Raw genomic sequence first — 23,414 nt, forward strand, 5'->3', positions numbered from 1 at the left:
TATATATATATTTTTTTTTTTTTTTTTTTTTTTTTTGTCGCTGTCTCCCGCGTTTGCGAGGTAGCGCAAGGAAACAGACGAAAGAAATGGCCCAACCCCCCCCCCCCATACACATGTACATACACACGTCCACACACGCAAATATACATACCTACACAGCTTTCCATGGTTTACCCCAGACGCTTCACATGCCTTGCTTCAATCCACTGACAGCACGTCAACCCCTGTATACCACATGACTCCAATTCACTCTATTTCTTGCCCTCCTTTCACCCTCCTGCATGTTCAGGCCCCGATCACACAAAATCTTTTTCACTCCATCTTTCCACCTCCAATTTGGTCTCCCTCTTCTCCTCGTTCCCTCCACCTCCGACACATATATCCTCTTGGTCAATCTCTCCTCACTCATTCTCTCCATGTGCCCAAACCATTTCAAAACACCCTCTTCTGCTCTCTCAACCACGCTCTTTTTATTTCCACACATCTCTCTTACCCTTACGTTACTTACTCGATCAAACCACCTCACACCACACATTGTCCTCAAACATCTCATTTCCAGCACATCCATCCTCCTGCGCACATCTCTATCCATAGCCCACGCCTCGCAACCATACAGCATTGTTGGAACCACTATTCCCTCAAACATACCCATTTTTGCTTTCCGAGATAATGTTCTCGACTTCCACACATTTTTCAAGGCTCCCAAAATTTTCGCCCCCTCCCCCACCCTATGATCCACTTCCGCTTCCATGGTTCCATCCGCTGACAGATCCACTCCCAGATATCTAAAACACTTCACTTCCTCCAGTTTTTCTCCATTCAAACTCACCTCCCAATTGACTTGACCCTCACCCCTCCTGTACCTAATAACCTTGCTCTTATTCACATTTACTCTCAACTTTCTTCTTCCACACACTTTACCAAACTCAGTCACCAGCTTCTGCAGTTTCTCACATGAATCAGCCACCAGCGCTGTATCATCAGCGAACAACAATTGACTCACTTCCCAAGCTCTCTCATCCCCAACAGACTTCATACTTGCCCCTCTTTCCAGGACTCTTGCATTTACCTCCTTTACAACCCCATCCATAAACAAATTAAACAACCATGGAGACATCACACACCCCTGCCGCAAACCTACATTCACTGAGAACCAATCACTTTCCTCTCTTCCTACACGTACACATGCCTTACATCCTCGATAAAAACTTTTCACTGCTTCTAACAACTTGCCTCCCACACCATATATTCTTAATACCTTCCACAGAGCATCTCTATCAACTCTATCATATGCCTTCTCCAGATCCATAAATGCTACATACAAATCCATTTGCCGGCAAGGCAGCAGGTTTGGATGGTATTGCAGTGGAATTTATTAAGAAAGGGGGTGACTGTATTGTTGACTGGTTGGTAAGGTTATTTAATGTATGTATGACTCATGGTGAGGTGCCTGAGGATTGGCGGAATGCGTGCATAGTGCCATTGTACAAAGGCAAAGGGGATAAGAGTGAGTGCTCAAATTACAGAGGTATAAGTTTGTTGAGTATTCCTGGTAAATTATATGGGAGGGTATTGATTGAGAGGGTGAAGGCATGTACAGAGCATCAGATTGGGGAAGAGCAGTGCGGTTTCAGAAGTGGTAGAGGATATATATATATATATATATATATATATATATATATATATATATATATATATATATATATTCCTATGAGTCCACGGGGAAAATGAAACACGAAAAGTTCCCAAGTGCACTTTCGTGTAATAATCACATCATCAGGGGAGACACAAGAGAGAAATATAACAGTCTGTTGATATACATCGAAGAGACGAAGCTAGGACGCTATTGGGTAAACATATATTTATCCCAGTGCACTGATGGAGTTCTCATAGTTTACCGAAGTTAATAGTGATAATAGTAAGTGGGTTGGGCCATTCTTTTATATGCTTCTTTGCGCTACCTCGCTGACGCGGGAGACAGAGACAAAGTATAATAAATATGAATAAATAATAATGATAATAGTAATAATAATAATGATAATAACAACCGTAAAGTGACACAGTAAACGTCAAGTATCAAGCTTTAACATCCTCTCCACATCCAAGCTTCCACACCTCCCCACAGCCAACAGATAATAATAAGCTTGGTACATTGCGCTCCGTACAGCGCGCGGGGGGGGGGTTTGACAAAGCTTGACGTCATAGCCCGGCGTGCATTACAACTCCCATTCTACCATTGTTTACCTGTTGATGACGTTAAAGATTGTACACTATAATATCATCTGACACGGAAGGAATGTCAGTCTATATATATATTTTTTTTTTTCCCCCACACCTCTTTAGTAGGAAGAATCTGTCGCCCATGACACACACACACACACACACACACACACACACACACATTATGCCTTGTTGTTGGATAGCGTTTAATTCGGCGTTGTATGTCATTGTATTACGCTTAATATTTTTTAATGATGGCATTGTATAGATGCACAGTTTTCCGTGTGTGTGTGGGAGAAGGGGTGGCAGTGTGTGTGCTTGGCATTGTCCCTTAGCCTGGATTGGGTGGTGGTGGTGTGGGTTTGGGGTGTTGTTCACTTATGAATTAACATAATGATGATAAGTTAATGATAAGAGAGGGGGAGGGGGTGTTCTAAGTTAATGATAAGAGGGGGAAGGGGTGTTCTAAGTTAATGATAAGAGGGGAAAGGGGTGTTCTAAGATAATGATAAGGGAGGGGAAGGGGTGTTCTAAGATAATGATAAGAGGGGAAGGGGTGTTCTAAGATAATGATAAGAGGGGGAAGGGGTGTTCTAAGATAATGATAAGGGAGGGGAAGGGGTGTTCTAAGATGATGGTAAGTTAATGATAAGAGAGGGGCGGGGGTGGGGGGGTTGTAAGAAGACATTGTATTCCAGAGAATTTAACATTATTTGGGTTATTTGTATTTTGAATTGAATGTTACATTGGTTAGTTTATCATAAAGATGAATACTGAGTTATTGTTTTGTATCACATCGGCCACCATATATGAATTAGATGGCGTCTTAGCTACGTCTCTTCGTTGTATATCAACTGACTTATTTTTCTTTCTTGTATCTCTCCTGATGATGTGAATATTACACGAAAGTGCACTTGGGAACTTATCGTGTTTCATTTTCCCCGTGGACTCATATATATATATATATATATATATATATATATATATATATATATATATATATATATAAGTATTCCTTGAGTGTCGTAGAAGGCGACTAAAAGGGGAGGAAGCGGGAGGCAGTAAATCCTTCCCTCCCGTTTTTTACTTAAAAAAAAAAAAAAAACAGAACAGAGAAGAGGGCCCAATGAAGATATTCTCTCCTCTTGACCTTATGTTTTCCCCATTTTTTTTTTTTTTTCTTGAACATCCGGTGACGCTCCCTTACTATTTAGGCTCCAGCTGTGGCCGGGTCTTGAACATGGGTCGTGGTTGTCGTGTTATCTCGTTGGGAAAGCTGAAAGGAAGGTGAATATGGTGGAGAATTAATCTTTCTCATTTTTCATCACGAAATTGCAGTTGTTTAACGGTTTGATCAAGATTGTTTTTTTTTTTTTTTTGTTATACTGTGTAAGTTGACGAGCGTCTGCAAAGGCAAACAATTTGTAAACAATTTACTAATCGTGTAAATCACTTAAAATGACTTTCAGTCCAAATCTAAGTAGTATGGTTGAATAAATAGAACCACACTTAACCCGTAACCTTTTTTTTTTCGTAGTGGGTTCTTTGTAGAAGACAAGTTGCTGTTGTACACGTAAATCGTAGCTTGGACATTATCCACACCTCCAGTGAGGGATGAAGTAGAAAATGTAGAATATGAATACTTCGTAGAGGAGTGTTTTTCCTGGAAGTGTGAAGGCTCGGGGTTATAAATGTTTACTGGGTCATCTGTGTGTTGTTATTATCGATGTAGTCATTTGGGCCAGCAGTTTTCGTGACAACAGTTTGCTTTTGCGTTGTTTGAAGTTTCGTACATTAAGTTCGCACATTGAATAAGGGTTTGATTTTCTTCCTTTTTTTTTTTTTTTAGATTGCCAATCCTCATTTTCGAAGACAAATTGGATATCCCCTTCAATTGTTCCTATTAGCCTGGGTTAGCACGGCGCTTACCTCTTGGGGGTTTCCACAACCTCTGGTACTTAACACGGGGCTAAACAAATGGGGGTAAATTCCCCTCATTTCTCAGCCCTACCTACCACGGCGCTCAAGCTAATGGGGTCTTCCCCCTCTCCTTTATTTGTCAGTATTAGCACGTAGCGTAGCTTATTATTGGCAGTGCGTAACTTTGATTGCCCCCCCCCTCCCCCAGCGCGACGCCTAGTGATTTAATTGCCCTCATCGCGACGCCTAGCACACGGAGACTATCGCCTAGCAAACGGGGACTATCCCCTGGCAAACGGGGACTCTATCGCCTAATAAACGGGGACTAACCCCTAGCAAACGGGGACCCTATCCCCTAGCAAACGGAGACTATCCCCTAGCAAACGGGGACTCTATCGCCTAGCAAACGGGGACTATCCCCTAGCAAACGGGAACTCTATCGCCTATTAAACGGGGACTAACCCCTAGCAAACGGAGATCCTGCCCCTTAGCGAATGGGGAACTCCGTCTAGCCTAGCTTTTTCTTTTTGGCCTTCCCTAAGTTAACAGTATTATTGCGTAGCCGTCTTTCCTTTGTCAGGGTTACGGTCAATAGACTGCTTACTGTGAGTGGATACGCCTATTTCCTCGAGTTGGTAGACTGCGTAGCTCCTATCAAATTATCTTAGAAGCTTTTTAACGCCTCGTTATTCATAAGCGATGAAAAATACGGACGATGTACGAAAGAAAAAGAAAAAGAGGTATTGGCTATATACTTGTTATTCTTCGAAATGGCTCTTGTACCATGAGAGGACATACCTCAACCATGTTATTGTATTGCATGACTATTTTAATGTCATGATCGACAATTAGCCTATCTCATGTTAATGGCTGAATATTCCCTGACGTCACGCATGTACGGGTGACGAATAGTACGCACGAATGGCGAAATAGCCTCCCACACTACTAATGTGTTTCGTGTTATGGTGGTTCAACATTACAGTTGGTCAGTTGAGTTAAGGGTAAGCTAGTAACTTAGTTTTGCGTACTATACAGTAGGTTAGGTTTGGGTAGGTTGGGTTTGGGTTTGGCTATGTGGCTAAGGTTAGATTCCATTCGCTTTTTAAAGTCGTATTTGTGTTAGTTGAGTTAAGGGTAAGCTAGTAACTTAGTTTTGCGTAAGATACAGTAGGTTAGATTAGGTTAAATTAGTTTACATTGGGTTAGGATATGTTAGTGTGGGTTGGGCTCTGTGGCTAAGGGTAGATTCAGTTCGGCTTTTTAAAGTCGTATTTGCGTTAAACTCAAAGTATTTAACGTCTTTGACACCCAGTTTGTGGCGTCGTTGAACATTGCGCGATGGACTGCAAACTCATTCGCCCGTAAAAAAAAAGAGAATCACTTGCAAGATTAAGTCAAACGTATCCACCCCTATCGTTAGCCCCAACTGGTGCCATCCAGTGGCAAAATGACTACTACCTCCCACCTCAAAAATAAATGTCGTAAGTCACTTAGATAAGTGAGCATGATATATAATAAGACTCCATTATGATGACGGTCTGATTAGGTATTATTATTGACATATCCACTACAGTAATGCCTTCAAACATCCACCCAGATGTTCGTCCAAAGCTAGGCTGCTCGCCGTGTTACTGCGTAGTATAACAGTGGTAGCGATAACCACTTAGTAAGTACACTATGCAGTGGGGGGGAAGGAAAGGAAGGTCGCCGCCACTTAGCAGTGGTAGCACGTACCTGGCTCTCTCTGCCACTGCAGTGCATTCTTCTTGTCCTTTGTCGTGCCTTTGGTTGCTTAAAGATACACTTGAGATTGCATGAACTGTGGCAAACTTAAAATGTTTATGGTAGACATTAAACTAATAAATGTGAATAGATGATAGGAACATTTGCTGGAAAATATGTTTTGAGGAAGATAGATATTTGAGTTATGCCGTGGTTAACTAAGTCGTTAAATACCATTTAGGTAGATATGCAAGAAAAAGATATATGTATAAACAAGGAAATTGATATGCCTATAGGAGCAAAATACGACCATTCAATATGAACATAATCACAGTAGAAACTTTTTGACATGAAAATTCAAAAAATCATCGCTAATCATTTTTTTTAATGATATATATGTCATTCTAACATACGCTGTTAAACAGCTACGATACTTTTATTCTTGAATACATTAAACACCTCTCATGACTTTCATCTATTTTGATCTTCCTCTGCCCACATCTTTTATTCATTTTTCCTTCTTGTAAATGTTTGATCTCCTTGGCTTCTCCGTTCCTCTCAAGGCCTGGCTGGCCTAGGCACAGATATGTACATATATATATATATATATATATATATATATATATATATATATATATATATATATATATATATATATATATATACTTGACTTGTGCAGCCAGCCCTTGACATGATTATGTGGTCACGGATCGAGGACAAGGTGGCCTTATAGCCAGACCCGTAAGGGTTCGAACCTTGCTGTAGGAATTAACATATGGTTCATGTCATACCGTATAGTATTGTTGGGGCCCCAGCTCACTGTGTTGGCCGCCCCCCCTGTGACTATTAACATAGAATTTGCGGCTCTAATGCCGTGGTTGTGTTTTGCGAGGTCAGGTCTCTCTCTCTCTCTCTCTCTCTCTCTCTCTCTCTCTCTCTCTCTCTCTCTCTCTCTCTCTCTCTCTCTCTCTCTCTCTCTCGGGCGTGGAGAGGGGGACTTGCGAGAACCCATTTTTTAGGCGTATCCGTCGACTTTCTGTCGTCCATTCTGTTGCCCACAGCATGAATTTTAGTTTTCAGCATTACTATCTACGTGTCTATCAAGATAGTTGCATTGAGGCGTGTGTGTGTGTGTGAGGGAGGAGGAGGGTGTATGGTGTCCATCTTGGCGAAGTGGGGTGTATGACGTCTTGATGGTGTAAACCTCTCTGGCTGTGCCTCTGTGTGTGTGTGTGTGTCAAGAGAGGTTCCTGCTGGAGGAGGAAGACTATGGCACCCGTGGAGGAGCTTGGAAGGAAGGGGGTTTGGGTTGGGTTGCGTCGTGTCCATGTCATATCCATGCTGGAGAAGTAGTAGTGTTGCTAGACCGTGTTGAACACCCCCCCCCTTTTTTTTTTCTTTTTAAACGCGAGATACCACGGGATAAATTCCTCATCTCGTGAAATATAGAAGGCCAAGTGGTGAGTGTGGGTGGTTTACTTGCATTTTATTGAACATTGTTCAACATTAACTTTTATGTAGAACTTGTATTTTAACATCCGAGTTAACTTTATCGGGATAGTACAATCCTGATATAGTGGAGATGACCTAGGTTGATAAAACCACCACCCATATTTAACAATGATGAATATATATATATATATATATATATATATATATATATATATATATATATATATATATATATATATGTCTGTGTGTATATATATGTGTGCATTGAGATGTATAGGTATGTATATTTGCGTGTGTGGACGTGTATGTATATTCATGTGTATGTGGGTGGGTTGGGCCATTTCTTTCGTCTGTTTCCTTGCGCTACCTTGCAAACGCGGGAGACAGCGACATAGCAAAATAGATAAATAGATAAATAAATGAGTCTAGGCTTGAGATTGTCTCACGCTGGCTTACAGCATTACCCAGAGTTCGCCCTACATTTATTGGATAAATATCTTTATCACATCGGAAATAGAACCCATATTTACCATGACAGTAGGAGACAGAACGAGGACTCGACCTGTATTTAAGTGTCGAGGACAGTGGTCGAAACGCGAGTGCGTGTTTAGCGCCTTGAAGTACGACGGTACGACCTGTGACCGGAGGGACAAAGATGACCTGACCTTTCTCGAACCAGGTGAGATTCCAGGTCATCGTATTCAAAGGTTAGGTTAGAGAGGTTAGACCAAAAAAAAAAAAAAAAAATGAATGGGATTCGAACCCGAACTTTGCAGGTCACTGTGAGGTGATCACAAGGGGAATAGTATAATGGAACATTTTACGTGTCAACCAAGGTCATAGGTGACCCAGACTGACGGTGTCGATTGGCTGACAGGTCAGCAACTGCGCGTCGCAGGGAATGGCAGTTTGTGGGTCGTTAGCAACTAATGCAGGGTTAAGGTACAAGACACCCCCCCCCCCCCCCCCCGTGTGGTAATTTTTGTTTTCCTGCGTCGCTGTAATGTTAAACTCTTCTGACCCCCCCCCTTTTTCTTTTCTTTTTGGGTCTTCGTGGCTGTTTCGTACACTTCCCGTGGTGTAGCGGTTCGCGGTGGTGGCATTCGCACGCGGGTCGCGGTAGTCGGCCCACAGTCAACCCAGCTGTTCATCCTTTCAGTGGTGTAGCCTGTTTTAGGGGCATTCAGGTGCTCGTAAGGTTGATTTCAGGGTAGTGCTGTCCGTTACGGCTCTTGAGGTTAATGTTGTAAAAGGGGGGGGGGGGGGATTGTGTCTCCGCTGATGGTCGTTCGTTCTTTGACCTTAATTGCCGGTCGTCTTTCAGGGTCATGAAGGCCGTCAGCATTATTATTATTATTATTATTATTATTATTATTATTATTATTTATTTATTTATTATATTATTGACCACCTTCGTCAGGTGTTCGTATAAAAGACCTCACTCGCTCTCGCTTGAATTACTGTGTTGAGGTATTAGCGAGTCTCTCTCTCTCTCTCTCTCTCTCTCTCTCTCTCTCTCTCTCTCTCTCTCTCTCTCTCTCTCTCTCTCTCTCTCTAAACAGCGTTAAGGCCAGAACCACCTCGCTTTAGACCTTGGGGTCTGTGTGGCCTGTGTGTATGTAGTGTATGTAACACTCTCTCTCTCTCTCTCTCTCTCTCTCTCTCTCTCTCTCTCTCTCTCTCTCTCTCTCTCGGCACGGTAGCTTCCCCTCGACCAGTGTACACCGCTTAGCCGTCGAGTGTGTGTGTGTGTGTGTGTGTGTGTGTGTGTCCCACCCGGGTTGACCGTGTCTCCTCCTCCTCCCTCAGGTACGCGGAGAAGAAGCTGCGTTACTCCCGTCTTCGCCGGGAGCAGCTGGAGCAGGACGGCGAGGTTATCAGGTTACACCAGGCCAAGACCAGACACCTCCTTCTGGTGAGTCAGGTGGTCAGGTGATGCTGATGTGGTGGTGATGAGATGGTGATGTGGTGGTGAGTCAGGTGGTGATGTGATGGTGAGTCAGGTGGTGATGGGATGGTGAGTCAGGTGGTGATGTGATGGTGAGTCAGGTGGTGATGTGGTGATGTGATGGTGAGTCAGGTGGTGATGTGATGGTGAGTCAGGTGGTGATGAGTTGGTGAGTCAGGTGGTGATGGGATGGTGAGTCAGGTGGTGATGGGGTGGTGAGTCAGGTGGTGATGTGGTGATGTGATGATGAGTCAGGTGGTGATGTGATGGTGAGTCAGGTGGTGATGAGTTGGTGAGTCAGGTGGTGATGGGATGGTGAGTCAGGTGGTGATGTGATGATGATGTTGTTGATGTGGTGATGATGTTGGTGGTGAAGTGGTGGTGTTGGTGGTGAGTCAGGTGGTGGTGGAGGGTGGTGATGTTGGTGGTGAAGTGGTGGTGATGTGGTGGTGAGTCAGGTGGTGGTGAGTCAGGTGGTGGTGGTGATGTGGTGGTGTCGTGAGTGTGACATTGTTGGGGATGTATTGGTGACTGTTTGTCGGTGGAAAGTTCTGTTGTGGGGCCTGGATGTGGAAAGGGAGCTGTGGTTTCGGTGCATTATGACCCATGACAGCTAGAGACTGAGTGTGAACGAATGTGGTCTTTGTTGTCTTTTCCTAGCGCTACCTCGCGCACATGCGGGGGTACTGTTTTTCATGTGTGGTGGGGTGGCGACGGAATGGATGAAGGCAGCAAGTATGAATATGTTTATGTGTGTATATGTTTATGTCTGTGCATGTATATGTATGTATACGTTGAAATGTATAGGTATGTATATGTGCGTGTGTTGACGTTTATGTATATACGTATGTGGGTGGGTTGGGCCATTCTTTCGTCTGTTTCCTTGCGCTACCTCGCTAACGCGGGAGACAGTGATTAAGTATGATAAAATAAATGAATGAATGATAAATATTTATTTTTTCCAGTCAGGTTGCGCCTTATCCTGTATCTGCCTGTTTCCCCCCAAATTTTGTATCTCCTGTATTCTGTAAGAGATGACAGGAGACCTCATTGATGAAATTAATGTAATACCATGAATTCTGAGCCTGTATTTAATGTTGTACGCGGTAGATTTGTGAAGACTTGTGAGCTTATGTTACGGACCAGCTTCGTCACAAGGTGTAGCAATAAAACCACTAGGGTCTTGACGAAGACCCCCACCCACCCACCCACCTCACGTTCGGACCATGGGGGGAGAGGGGGTGCTCTCGTTATCTGTAGAGAGGGAGTGGTTGGGACGCATTCAGGTTGTGGGACCTTGTGTGAGAGAGGGTTGTTGTTGTGTGTGTGTGTTTCGTGTGTTTGTGTATGTGTGTGTTTGGTGAAGGTAGGTGTGTGTGTGTGTGTGTGTGAGGCAGAGCCCTGCCACTTCACTGAGGCGCTACGCAATATGTGAAAAGGTTTAAACCTTCCCCCACCCATCCCATCCCCTCCCCCCCTTCTTGGTTATCCAACCCACATGCCTCTCTCCCTCCCCCCTACTCTGACTCCCCCCCCCTCTCCAAGGCCCTAATGGGACACGTTGCTTCATCTCTCGCAAATGCTTGTTCGGAATACTAATGACTCACGCCTGTGGTCCACACACACGTCACCGGCGTTTTTTTTTTTTTTTCTTCTTTTTTTGAACTACCCTCAGCTCTCGGGGTCATTATTGCCTCTCTCTCTCTCTCTCTCTCTCTCTCTCTCTCTCTCTCTCTCTCTCTCTCTCTCTCTCTCTCTCTCTCTCTCTCTCTCTCTCTCTCTCTCTCTTCCCGGCGTTTGATATCACGTTACGTCCCCGTCCATAACCTGACCCGGTAATTTTTCGTCCACGTGGTCCACGGACGCCATCCTGTTTCGAACGTGTTTAATACGGAAGTGGAAAGTCATGGCCACGTGGTCCTCGGACGCCATCTTGTTTCCAACGTGTATGATACGGAAGTGTACCCCGGACGCCGTCTTGTTTCCAACGTGTCTAATACGGAAGTGGAAAGTTATGGCCACTTGGTCCACGGACGCCATCTTGTTTCCAACGTGTCTAATACGGATGTGGAAAGTTATGGCCACGTGGTCCACGGACGCCATCTTCTTTGCAACGTGTATAATACGGAAGCTATGCCATTATGGCCTCGGGAACCGTAGAGACGATTTTGTGTCGTGCTGCGGTAGGGCGGGGAGCCTTCAGGGCTGTTTCACCTGAAGAGAATGGGATGCTGGTCGTGTGTGGAGTCCAGATCAAGTAAACAGTGGCAGAAAGAAAACGGTGTGTGAGAAGCGGGTCAGGCAAGCTGGACGGAAAGCTGTGTTGTTTTCCTTGTTGTGTCATGGGGAGGTCATACCTACGTTTTTGAAAGTCCGATAAACCTCTCTCTCTCTCTCTCTCTCTCTCTCTCTCTCTCTCTCTCTCTCTCTCTCTCTCTCTCTCTCTCGGTGCATCACACATGACGCGGGAAACGGCGATCAAGTACGGAGGGGAGAAATTACCATTACAGAGAGATAAGTAGATAGCTGCGTATACACCAAGGGGGAGAGAGAGAGAAAGAGAGAGAGAGAGAGAGAGAGAGAGAGAGAGAGAGAGAGAGAGAGAGAGAGAGAGAGAGAGAGAGGTGGGGTGGGGGAGTCACACAGCCGCTCCCGCCGGGCACGGGTCGTGACGTCACCAGGACCACTGCCACATTACCCTCCCCCACTCCACGGGGGAATTACCCCCGTCCCTCCCTCCCCCTTTCCCCTCGATGACTCCTCCCCCTCCCCCTCGTCCTCCTCCTCCTCCCCCACTTCCCTCCCTGGTGACTCATTGCCCCGGGCCAGCCAGCCAGACCCCCCCGCCCCTCTGTCTAGGTCTGTTGTATTCTACAACCGCAAGTCAGTGTTGTAAATGTCCAGGATTGCGTTGTGGCGACGGTGGAAACTCTCGATGGACGGTGGTGAGGGGGCGGCCCGCGTCCTCCCCCACCCCCTCCCGGGATTCGACCCTGGGAACGGTGTGAGGGAGTCCGACAGCGTCAGCATATCCCCACAGAAGCCCCCTAAGGAAGGAGTAACTACCCCATTCTACTGCCGCTACTGCTTGTTAAAGAGGAATGAGCCACTCGTACATGACTAGGGAGGATTGTGGGGGGGGGGGGAGGGGGGGCGTAATTGGGTAATTCCCCACCTGTGGTAGGTGCCAGTGTCATCAAAAGGATACTGTGGTCAGTGAGGAGGGGGGGAGACCCCCGCATACACACACACACACACACACACACACACACACACGGTCAGCCGTCTTCCCATGTTCTATGTGGAGTAAGGCAAAGAAGAAGGCGACGACCATGACTCACTGTATCATGACGCGTGATTTTTTTTTTCTTTTTTTATTATCACATTCGCTTTATGCTTTCGAGATATGCCTTGCGCGCGCGCGCGCGTGTGTGTGTGTGTGTGTGTGTGTGTGTGTGTGTGCGCGCGCGCAACCCACGCCACTGCGTCGTACGATCTACGTTCGGCCGTGGAGGTGTCTGAAAGGATGAGACGTAGTGATGTGTTCGTAGCTGGGGTTTGGAAGTCGTGGTTAGCCTCCCTCCCTCCTCGTGTGTTACCCCCTTACAGATGATGTCCGCTGGTCGTAGTAGGTATGACGTCATTCGAGTGGAAATGCTCCTTTCATGTGGGAGAAATTTGGTGGTGGCTTCCGCATTATGACACGTAATGTTACCACACGTCACCCAAGTGGATTAAAGATAGATAGTTTAAGATAGATTTTAGTCCTAGCGGTCTTAGGTCAGCCATATTGTGTATTTCAACAGCTAAAAAAAAGAGCATTTTAAGGTTTTGGCTTCGTTCTGTATGCTCGTATTGTCATACCCACAGAGCAGGCTCCAGACCCTTCCACCCCATTCCCTCATTTAACGAAGTAGGAAAGCTGGGAAAAAAGAAAGATGACTTTCCCATCGTTTGGGAATGAATGAGAATTGTCCAGACAAATGTTCGTGGGAAACTTCAGAACTAGAATTGTTCAAGCCATGCCACACGCCCACAACGGAAATGGTTAAACAGTCCTCACGCCCGTTTGGTTACGGGTCTCTCTCTCTCTCTCTCTCTCTCTCTCTCTCTCTCTCTCTCTCTCTCTCTCTCTCTCTCTCTCTCTCTGCCCTATTTAAACGCCATATGCTAAGTGTGAACACCATCATTGTAAATACTGCTTTCTGCCCTTTTCACGAGGGAACTTTAATCTTTGAGCAAACTAACACAGTAAATGAATGTTGAATGGAAGTCTTTCATAGCACTTTGGACTCTGTATATAATAAGCCGGAGTTTCTTAACAGCATAGCTGGTCATAAGGTAGTTATTAGGTATTTGATTATTTGTAGTTATGTAGCTTGAATGTACGTTTTTCAGGCCCAACCCTGAAATTTTTATCATGATTACATGATGACAAGCAATAGATAAGTCATGCGATGGAGAAAATTAATGAGAATTGTTAAGTCTTCTTCCAACGGGAGGGGACAGTGAAATATAACAGGATGACCCGTTACTGTAGTCCTATGGCTTACTGTTGGTGGATCCAAGAGGGTATATACAGGTCCAGCACCCCCCCCCCCCCCACCTCACGAGAAAGATAAAGTGAACTTCAGTGAAATGACTTGAATATTCACTTCCTTTGAATATGATATAGTTTCTCCATGACAGGTGATTAACTAAGTAGATTTGTGGGTCACTGTACACAAAACAGGATGGATTTAGTTCTTAGAAGTAATGATGATCATTATCAACAACAGGATGATCAACCTTAAGGTTCTCCTTGGCTCATCTTGGTATTGGATTGCAGACATAATTAGGCATTGTTAGTGAATACAAAAGATGGAACATTTTAGCAGACTTTAGCCGTATTTATGGTATTCCTTGTTCGACTGCAGAACACTCATTGCTGTCTATTTATATATCTATATATCTATATCTCTGATAACCTTTTCCTCTGAGAACATCTATCATGGAGTGGCCAACTCTGCCAAAATAAATGTAGTGCAGAAACTTTAGGTATTATTGATGTTAGAACTATGAAGGGTAAAGACATGGTCCTAGGCACTGTGGAGAGACTGCTTAGCCTTAATAGGAACTGTTAAGCTCTGGTAATTTTGGAAAGTACAGAAACTTTTGTATGTTCTCTATCTTTTTTAGGTACCATATCTTAGATATATTCATATCAACACTTCATTTATGTTATGTATAGATTCAGTATTATGTTTTAAGTATTTACTGTAGGTAGGATGACAAAAGATTACAATATATTTGACTTGTCTATACAACTCCATTGTATTGTTTATGGTATTCACTGTACCTTGGAATGTTTAATTTTTGAAATTTGTGTATTTGATATCAGTTTCATATTCTCTGAAACTATATTTTTTCCCAGAAGAGAATACAGTGGTTATGTACTGTATGCTGTATATCTAATAACTCCTGTCTTAGATTCTTGCAAACCATTTTTATGCAATGTGACAGAAAATACCAAATGAATGTCGAGTGTTACAGTTATATTTCTTGATTCATCAGAAAGAGAAGGTGGAGGAGGTCAAGGACCGTGTGGCACTTCTACGACTGGTTGTGGACAGCAGCAAGCAAAACATTACACAGGGTATTTAAGCTTAAGTTGTGATGTATATTAAGATAAGGTAAAAGAAATTTAAAGCAATCAGCTTGGTTTAGACATCCATGTACATCTGAACTAATTGATAAAAAGCTCAGCCATCTTCAGCATTTTTCCATTCTAGTTCACTATTTTGTACAGATCAGTTTACTTATATCTCTTCCATCACCTTTTTTGTGTTTTCTGCATTTTTCCAAAACTTTAATAGGATATGATTAACATAACAGTCCATTAATTTTGTAAAAGCATGCAAATAAGTAAATGTAAGCCACATCCATATTGTTTATATGCTCTCCACACATTTCAGTTTGAAAAGTAGATTATTTAATGTTTCCAGTTAAGACCCAGAGTGCTGAATTGTCCAATAGCAATGCTGTGAGACGCCGTCAGTTGCCACTTTTCCAGCAGAGACTAACCAAGATGAGGAAGATTTTAGAACAGTATCAGGAAAAGGTAAAGTTTTATTTTGGAACTTACCTGAGCCTTTATTTCACTATAATTGATTGTTTTAACTATGCCACTTTGGTTAGAAATGCACATAACTATAAGTAGTCATAGCAAGAAAAATCCACATCATTTGGAACAAAATCCTTAAGGTCAGGTGTTTGGTCTAAACCTTACATGCACATTTTGACAGAGAAATCAAACAAGATGTCATAGTAACTGAAACAATATGCATAGCAATAAATAACATAAAAAAACAGCAAAAATGCAACAAAGAAGGTAATAGTATTCTACGCAAATGTCAGAAATGTTCAGTTAAAGTTTTATGAAGATTGCAAATGCTGATGTGGAAAACCTGAATATGATTGCATTTTGGATTTTTTTTTTTACTTATCAGCTTTTCCCACTTTAGTGAGGATGCATAAGTAACAAATGAACAAATGCTTTATTCACTCACATCCAGTCTCTTAGCTGTCATGTATAATGTACTGAAACTGGAGCCTATCATCTGCATCTGCATATACACCATGGTTTATCATTACTTCTTATGCCATGGTTCAGCCTTCTAATAGCACATCACTCCCCATATACCACATGGATGCCTTTCATTCTGTCCCATGCCTCCCTCTCTCCCACCTGAAAGTTCAGGCCCTGATACTCTGAAGCCTCCTTCCTTCTATCTTTCCATCTCTTAGTTAGACTAAGCACAAAAGAAGATAATCCAGAAGGAATAGAAATCCCAGGGTATAACATTTTCAGCATTTTTCATAAGAAAGAGGTAATCAATTGTTTTCAAGATGACAGTTGCATGTAGTTGATAGTGCTGAAAATAAAGTTAGTGAGATATATATAAAAAGTAATATCTTGTAAATGCTAAGATAGATTAACTTTGCTGTAGTGTAAAGGCACTAAAAGGACAGTGCCATTATCAGAGTGGAGAGTGCCTAAGGAGCGGAGGCAAGAGAATGTTGTTCCAGTTTTTGAGAAAGGTGATGTGACTTTGACAATAAAACACATTATCATTAACATGATAGTCATTCCTATTACCTTGAATTTGTAGACGTGATCTCTTTCTCACTAATTGTAGTGATAGAAATGTACAGTATCATCAAGTGGCCTAGCTCTATGATATGAGTGCTGTTGTTATTTGTTTGTTATCCTTATCTAATTTAATCTTTTGATTTTCAGATCAGGGACAAGAGAGAACAGTTGGCCATCTGTGAGGCCCAGCTTAAGGGTGTTGTGCGTGGTAATATACGTCAACTTACTCGTTATATCTTTCCCATCACTGAGGTGCAGCCAGCTCGAAGGTATTCTCTTGACAGTTTGTTATATCCAACATTGATCGCAGGTTAAGTGGTAGACTATTGTCCATAAACCAAAGCCACTGTACAGTTTTCTTTTCCAGTTTCAGGGGGTTATATCCTATGAAAACCTCATAATTGGCAAAGTTGTTAGTGGTAAGACATTCATTTATTCATAGATAGTGGGTTAAGGACAGAGGTTGCAGAATAACAGATTTTTTTATTAAACATCACTTGGTTTTAAGAATGTGGTGTTATGTTTAGTCTGTAATTTTACCTTTGAAATCTGACATATTTGTGTTTACATCAATCTTTCGTATTTTGTGGTCCTCTTCTGCAGTTTACTGCCTTAACATATTGCTCTTTGATGAGTTTGCATGGGCAAAGTGTACAAGTTTGGTATTGCATCAATGGTGGCAGCCATTTAAAAAATCAGTTTACATTACCAACATCTAGTGCATAATTTCACCCTCTTATGGGACTCCCTAACTTTAAATGAGGGTTGCATTCTTTAAAAACAGCATATGAAGTAAAATAATCAAAGATGAAGAATAATTTTAGCACTGTGCAGTTGGATATGTTCCAGACCTTTTTTCAAGACCCAGTACTATATTGTGTTTTATGACTGATAGAATTTAGATCCATACCCTGTAGAAGCATGTTTTATTGTTTGCACACAGCAGTTAGGTGGGAATTCAGTGATCACTTGCGATTTGTTAACCTTTCATGTTAAGTATATCCATGTTTTTTTGCTTTTGGATGAAAAATGCCAGAGCATAGTGAAGCACTATGGAATATAGAGAGCCTTTGTTTTATGTTGGATTGAGGGTTATGTGGCAGTTTCATGTGGACAAGATTTTGGTAAGGAACATAAACCCCCTTTGAGCATGGGTTCCAATGGCTTAAATAATGAGAAACTGCCAGAACACTACATCACAAGAAACATAACTGCATTGCTCTGTGGTAAAAGTATAATGAGTTTTAAACAGATGTAGAGTGTTGTTTATTGCCTCCATGATATATAGTCACAGTTACATGCCTTAAAAATAGCAGTCTTCTTCAAAGGATGGATGAAGGAAGAAAAGTGTGTGAAATGAAATACTTAGAATATAGTTATAATGATGTTCTTAGAAATTTGTGAATTATGTAACAGGTAATAGGGATTAGAACCTTTTTGTATGCCTTAGCTCTAGATTATATCTGTAAAAATCACATGTATTTGGATTTACATACTGCTACTCTATCTAAGAACTTGTTACTTTTTTCTCCAGCAAAAAGCCTCCCATATAGACCAGTTTCTTTTACAAAAAAGGGCTTTGTATCTTTTGTTGGCGATGCTGTCACTAAGTGCATAAAAAAGTGTGCACAGAGTGTATATTTGGGATTTGAAGACTAAAAATGAAATTAGAATATTATTAGTCATGTTTTAAATGAATATATATGTAGTACTGTAATCCTTTTGCAGTGTGGATACGGACCCTGAACATCTTGATACAGTGTCAGCCATTGCAGAAGCCTCACAAACAACATATGTTCGTGGTCGGTGGGTGTACACGGATACATCTCATGAAACACAGTACCGCATTGTCCATCCTTTGCTTCCAGGATCAGGGGACTATTCTGCATACAATCTCCTGTGTGAGTTTTTCATTAGTTTGGTTCAAATATTAAGAAGAAGGGTTTGTTAAAATTCTATAGATTTTGTTATGTTTTTGTTTGTCTTTACACTTTTGCATATAATGAATTTGGCACACAGCTTTGAATTTGCATGTTAATGGTAAGATTCAAGTTTTGTAATAATTTGCTTGTTAGAAGATATTTCCACATTTAATTATAGAAGGACAGTTCCCAGAAGATATGTGGGCACACAAAATGAACACACGTTGCAGCAGTTGTTGGCATAATTTTCTCAACCACTTGTGAAGGATCTCTTGCTTCCTTTAATGACTAAAGCTGTGTTTAGTTGCCAGACATCACACTCAATTCTACTCAGCACACAGGAAAATCAACAAGGCTTTTTTTCCAGTAAAAGCATCAGTGGGTAGAAGTCATGCACTGTATGCTCAACCTGCTTGGTGCTCTTGCCTAACTATGCAACATACGGTAAACATGAGATTATGTATGGTTCAGTTGATGAAAAAAAAAACAAAAAAACTAGCTACCCCATTCACACTTGTCAGGTGACCTGAAAAGGATTTTCAATATAATGTTAGAGGAAGGCTCGGTCTCCTAGCACTGGTACAGGCAGTTAAGTTGGAGGGAGGATCATGTGCTGCTGCCGTAGGATACATACTCAGTTTAAGTGAAGATTTAACCATAAACTCCTCTGTCATGTTTCCTTACCAGCCCTCAGAATTTCAGTTTTTCAAGTTGTATGAAAAATTCATTTAAAGTTCCAATTTCAAAGACATTCATATAACTGAAAAAAAATCACTTTAGAAATATTTTTCATCCACTGCTTTCACTCTGTTCATGTGAATGTTTTTTAGATGATTTACCAAAAAATTTAGAAGGGATTATTAATATGATTTGATATGAAAAATAAATCTTTTTTGTTATAGTAAAAAGATGTGATTCATTGATAATTGTATCATGACAGTAAGATTATAAACTTGTGTACAGTTACCAGCCACACCAGCCAGTGCAGTGTTTTGAAGGTCATTTGTGCACTGGCAACATATCTGTTCTTTTTGCTAGAAACAACTTATCCTGGCTAATCTTGTTCAACATTTGGTGCTAAAAGGATCAGTGCCCTTAACATCATTCTCCACATGATCCAAAGACAGATCTCATTGTTATTTAATTCAGGATTATCTGCCTGGTCTTAATATAGCTAAGAGCCTCTCTGTTTCATTCCTAGACTGTGCAAAAAAGTTATGCACTGCCAGTGTGGCATTTGGCCTTGAAATAGAGATTTGAAATTCAGTGCGTAAATTTACATATAAAGAAATTATCCGGCCCACATAGATATCCATACGGAGGGGTGTAGAGGTTAAAGGCCTTCCTTCAGCATTAAGGACTGAACATCTAAGTAGCATTGTCTTTAAATGCTTTAAAAGACCTCTCTAGAATACTTCAAATATTGCCAATAGTCCACCACTGATGGGAGATGACCTCTAAAAACTGTCACTGCTGAAAAATAAAAGGTTCCTGTGAAGCTACTTCTTTGAAAGATAATGGTGTCTGTATTGTACATTTAGACAAGAAAGGTGGAGTTACCAGTTATGGATACTCTTTTGCCATGGCCACCCCTTTGAGGGAGTTACTGAGGGAATGGGCATCAGAGATATAGATAGATAGAGAAAGGGTAGAGCCAGTTACAATGCTTTTTCAGGCACTTGAACATTCATGACATAATACTATTTAGAGCTAAGACCACTCTCAGAGTTTGAAAGTGTTTAGAGATCTTTCTCAACTACAATAATACTGTTAAAATCAAATGTACTGGCAATGACTGATATTTCTGATGCTCTACTTTTCTTTTTCCATAGCACTGGCAAATCATACCCCTGCAAGTATATGTAAATGTGACTCTTAAAGACAGAAAGTTTGACAGAAGAGGGAAAGACAAAAGAGAATATTTGTTTCTTTGCTGTATAAGGGAAGGAGGTATCATAACAGTAAACCCTCAGTTGGCCAGTCTCCACACAGAGACCGTGAGAAGCAAAAGTTCAATGTGTGCCTTAGTTCATCTCTTGATGGCAGGGACTCATCCAAACAGCTCACAAGAACAGTTACCAAAAAATACAGATATACCAGTGCCTTATGTTACGACAGGGTTGCATTCCTGGAAACATGTCTTAACTCAGATCCATCTTAACACAAGCCTCTGAAACTCCCATTAAAAGGGGGTTATGTTCATGACCAAAAACAACCCCAGTCTAACTAATGCATAGACTCTGCTGTACCTAAAACAACATACCACCCATATACATTACCACACTCTCGTGCTGTAATTCAGATGTTAACTTACTGAAAGAGTAACTGTACTGCAGTGTGGTGTTGAGGGCTTTTGATGGTATTGGAGTGGGATTGAGTGGAATGAATCTTACTAGGAGGAACAGGGAAGCTCACTTGGATTATCTGTATCAACCCTGAATTATTTGATTCAGCAACTGTAGCCGCATCACAAGTAATGCAGACAATATTCAATAGACTTAGCAAAAAATGTGGTGATCAGAGATTTTGTAATACATTGAAATTATAGTAAGAAGAAAGAGTGAGCAAAACCACCTCACTTGGCTATAATCTGACTTTTAAATATCAAATACAAACCTTCTAAGCATCTTTGATTTCACCTTATGCGTGAAAGCCTTTCATCCTGTACTCCAGTGTGTATCCTTAACATTCTTTCCAGCTGTATTGAAATGCTTACAGTTAGTGTGGATGCCATGAATAAAGAGGCAGCAATGAACACAAACAAAAGTATTTTGCCTTTTGATGGGATACAAATCAAATAGTATTTGGTGTGACATCATGGATGTATGCATGGTAGCTAAACATATTCCTCATATTATGATTGCATACTTTATTGTGAAAAGAAATTGTGGATTATGGATTTAAAGTTAAAAAAACTTTCTTTTTTTCCATTATGTCACAAGTTGAAGCAAAATGTCATGTCAGCACAGCATGCCATAATGATAAGATTTTATAAATCTGAAGCATCACAACTCAAGGCTCTGGTGCAATGCAGATTAGAGTCATAATTTACTCATGAATGATATTGGAAAGCATGGTTCCCAATATGTCTTTAACAGTTGTTCCATATTGGCAAGACAAGCATAAAAGAGTCTATAAAATACTACAATTGAAATGAAAAAAAATTAAGTGTAGTAAGAGAAACATCTTGGGCACAGAATTACCTAATATACTTCATACAGTTTTTTTTTTTTTAATTTTCCAAAAGAAGGAACAGAGAAGGGGGCCAGGTGAGGATGTTCCCTCAAAGGTCCAGTCCTCTGTTCTTAATGCTACCTTGCTAACGCGGGAAATGGCAAATAGTATGAAAAAAAAAAAAACTTCACACAGCCACTAGGAACATTGTGAAGTAATTTGAAAAAAGCTGAACAAATGCTTATAGTGTGGTAGACCAGCCGTGGTGTCATGGATAAAGATTATGGGCCATGGTGCTCATCCGCATGATTGAGCAAAAGAACATTATGGCAGTTTGATCAAAGGCTGAAATGTAGAAGAAGAACCCTTAACCCTTCTAGGATATGCTTCAAGTAGGATAAGATCCCAGACTGGTCTTAGGGGGATAAAAGAGCCCCTGAAACCTTTGTAAGTTATATAAGGTAATATATAATAAAGGAAGTTACTATAGAATAGTGTACTGGATGAGTCAGTCTCTCCACCTCAGTACTTAGTTTGCTTTTCAAATGAATATTCAAATACCAGTCTGAGCAAGTCAGCAGTGGCTTAGGAGCACAGTCTTCTTCCTTTGGTGGTACAGAATAGTTATTGTAATTAGACTTTCCTGCATTTTTGATATTATGTCTGTTTATTGTTCTTTAAATGTCCTGTGAAAAGTTCTTTCTTTTCATACTAGTTTGTACATAAATGACAGATGCTATGGTAGAGAACTTTGTATCTTTCATAGTTAACTTTTCCTTTGACAGTGATGAACACAGGAGGGGAGTGTGAAGATGGTGATAATGAGGAGCGGTCTGGAGGTTTTAGTGTGTGTGCTGGTCTTACCTACCTCACCCAACTTGTCAACACACTAGCTTTTTACTTAGATGTGACTTTACCAAAGAAGTTGTGCTATAGGTAAGAAAACAGGGTGATTTTGCTCAGTGTTTCCTGAGGCTCTTACTTAATCTTTTTACCAACTGCATCTACCTATTGTGTCAAACTATATGCAGAAGACAAAAGTGTATGACGAACAAGTGTACTTATGTTGAATCGCCGTTAAGTTATTAAGATGTTCACATGACTTATAGAACCTGTAAAAACACAACATTCCCAGAAGCTTCTATTTAATGGTCCCATTGATTGCTTCTACCTAGTGTATCTGACTGTATGCAGGAGGCAAAAATGCATTACAAACAAATGTATTTATTTTGTAATGCATTGAGTTTATAGAACTATTCAAATGATTTACAGAACCTGTAAAAAACAGATTTTTAATGTGATAGTAAATTGTTGCCCTTTTTTGTAATCAAACATGTGCAATTTGATGAGTAAATGAAAATATTCATGTTTTCAGTGAATTCTGCAGAAATGAACTTAGTGAGCAGCAATTTGCAAGACGTGTAGCAAGATTAAACACAAATGTATTATACTTGTGTTTGTCCCAGAATGTCCCAGCAAAGCTGTTGCGACCAACTCATACAACACCAAACCTCTTGGCTCTTCTTGATACACAAGTGGCTGACCTCGGAAGGTAAATCATGGCTTTCAGTTTTTGCCGGCAGTTCCTATGGGTAAAGTAGTAGAGTCTGCTCTGATAAGAAGTAACTGGTTTACAGAAGTCATGAACAGAAGTAACAGGTTCTGCAGAAATAATTAACTGGTGGAACCAGTTACAGTATACATTTCTAGAAAATCCACTCCTTTTTCATAGATACTTTTCTTCACTACTGACATTAATGCTTTTTCATGAAGTACCCTCAACCTGTTGCTTCAGATACATTAGTGTTAACGCTCTTTTCTTCTGTTGCTTTGCATGAGCTCACATATCACATATCTGATCTTTCTGATTTATTTCAAAACACCCAACATTCACCCTGCGGGGGGTGGTTCAGATATATAGGGA

The 23,414-nt window shown here is 41.3% G+C and overlaps 1 protein-coding gene across 2 annotated transcripts in view; it reads left to right on the forward strand.

Moving 5' to 3' along the window:
* Positions 1-23,414, forward strand: part of Atg14 (autophagy related protein 14) — a 56,727-nt gene that overhangs the window by 27,427 nt on the left and 5,886 nt on the right. For both annotated transcript variants that reach the window (XM_071657034.1, XM_071657035.1), the window contains exons 2-8: positions 9,124-9,229; positions 14,816-14,897; positions 15,247-15,362; positions 16,542-16,663; positions 18,123-18,295; positions 22,276-22,426; positions 22,866-23,042. In XM_071657034.1, coding sequence (XP_071513135.1) covers positions 9,124-9,229; positions 14,816-14,897; positions 15,247-15,362; positions 16,542-16,663; positions 18,123-18,295; positions 22,276-22,426; positions 22,866-23,042 — 927 coding nt within the window. The remainder of the gene's footprint in view (positions 1-9,123; positions 9,230-14,815; positions 14,898-15,246; positions 15,363-16,541; positions 16,664-18,122; positions 18,296-22,275; positions 22,427-22,865; positions 23,043-23,414) is intronic.

This window comes from Panulirus ornatus, chromosome 64, assembly GCF_036320965.1.
Source record: "Panulirus ornatus isolate Po-2019 chromosome 64, ASM3632096v1, whole genome shotgun sequence".
Taxonomy (NCBI): Eukaryota; Metazoa; Arthropoda; class Malacostraca; order Decapoda; family Palinuridae; genus Panulirus; species Panulirus ornatus.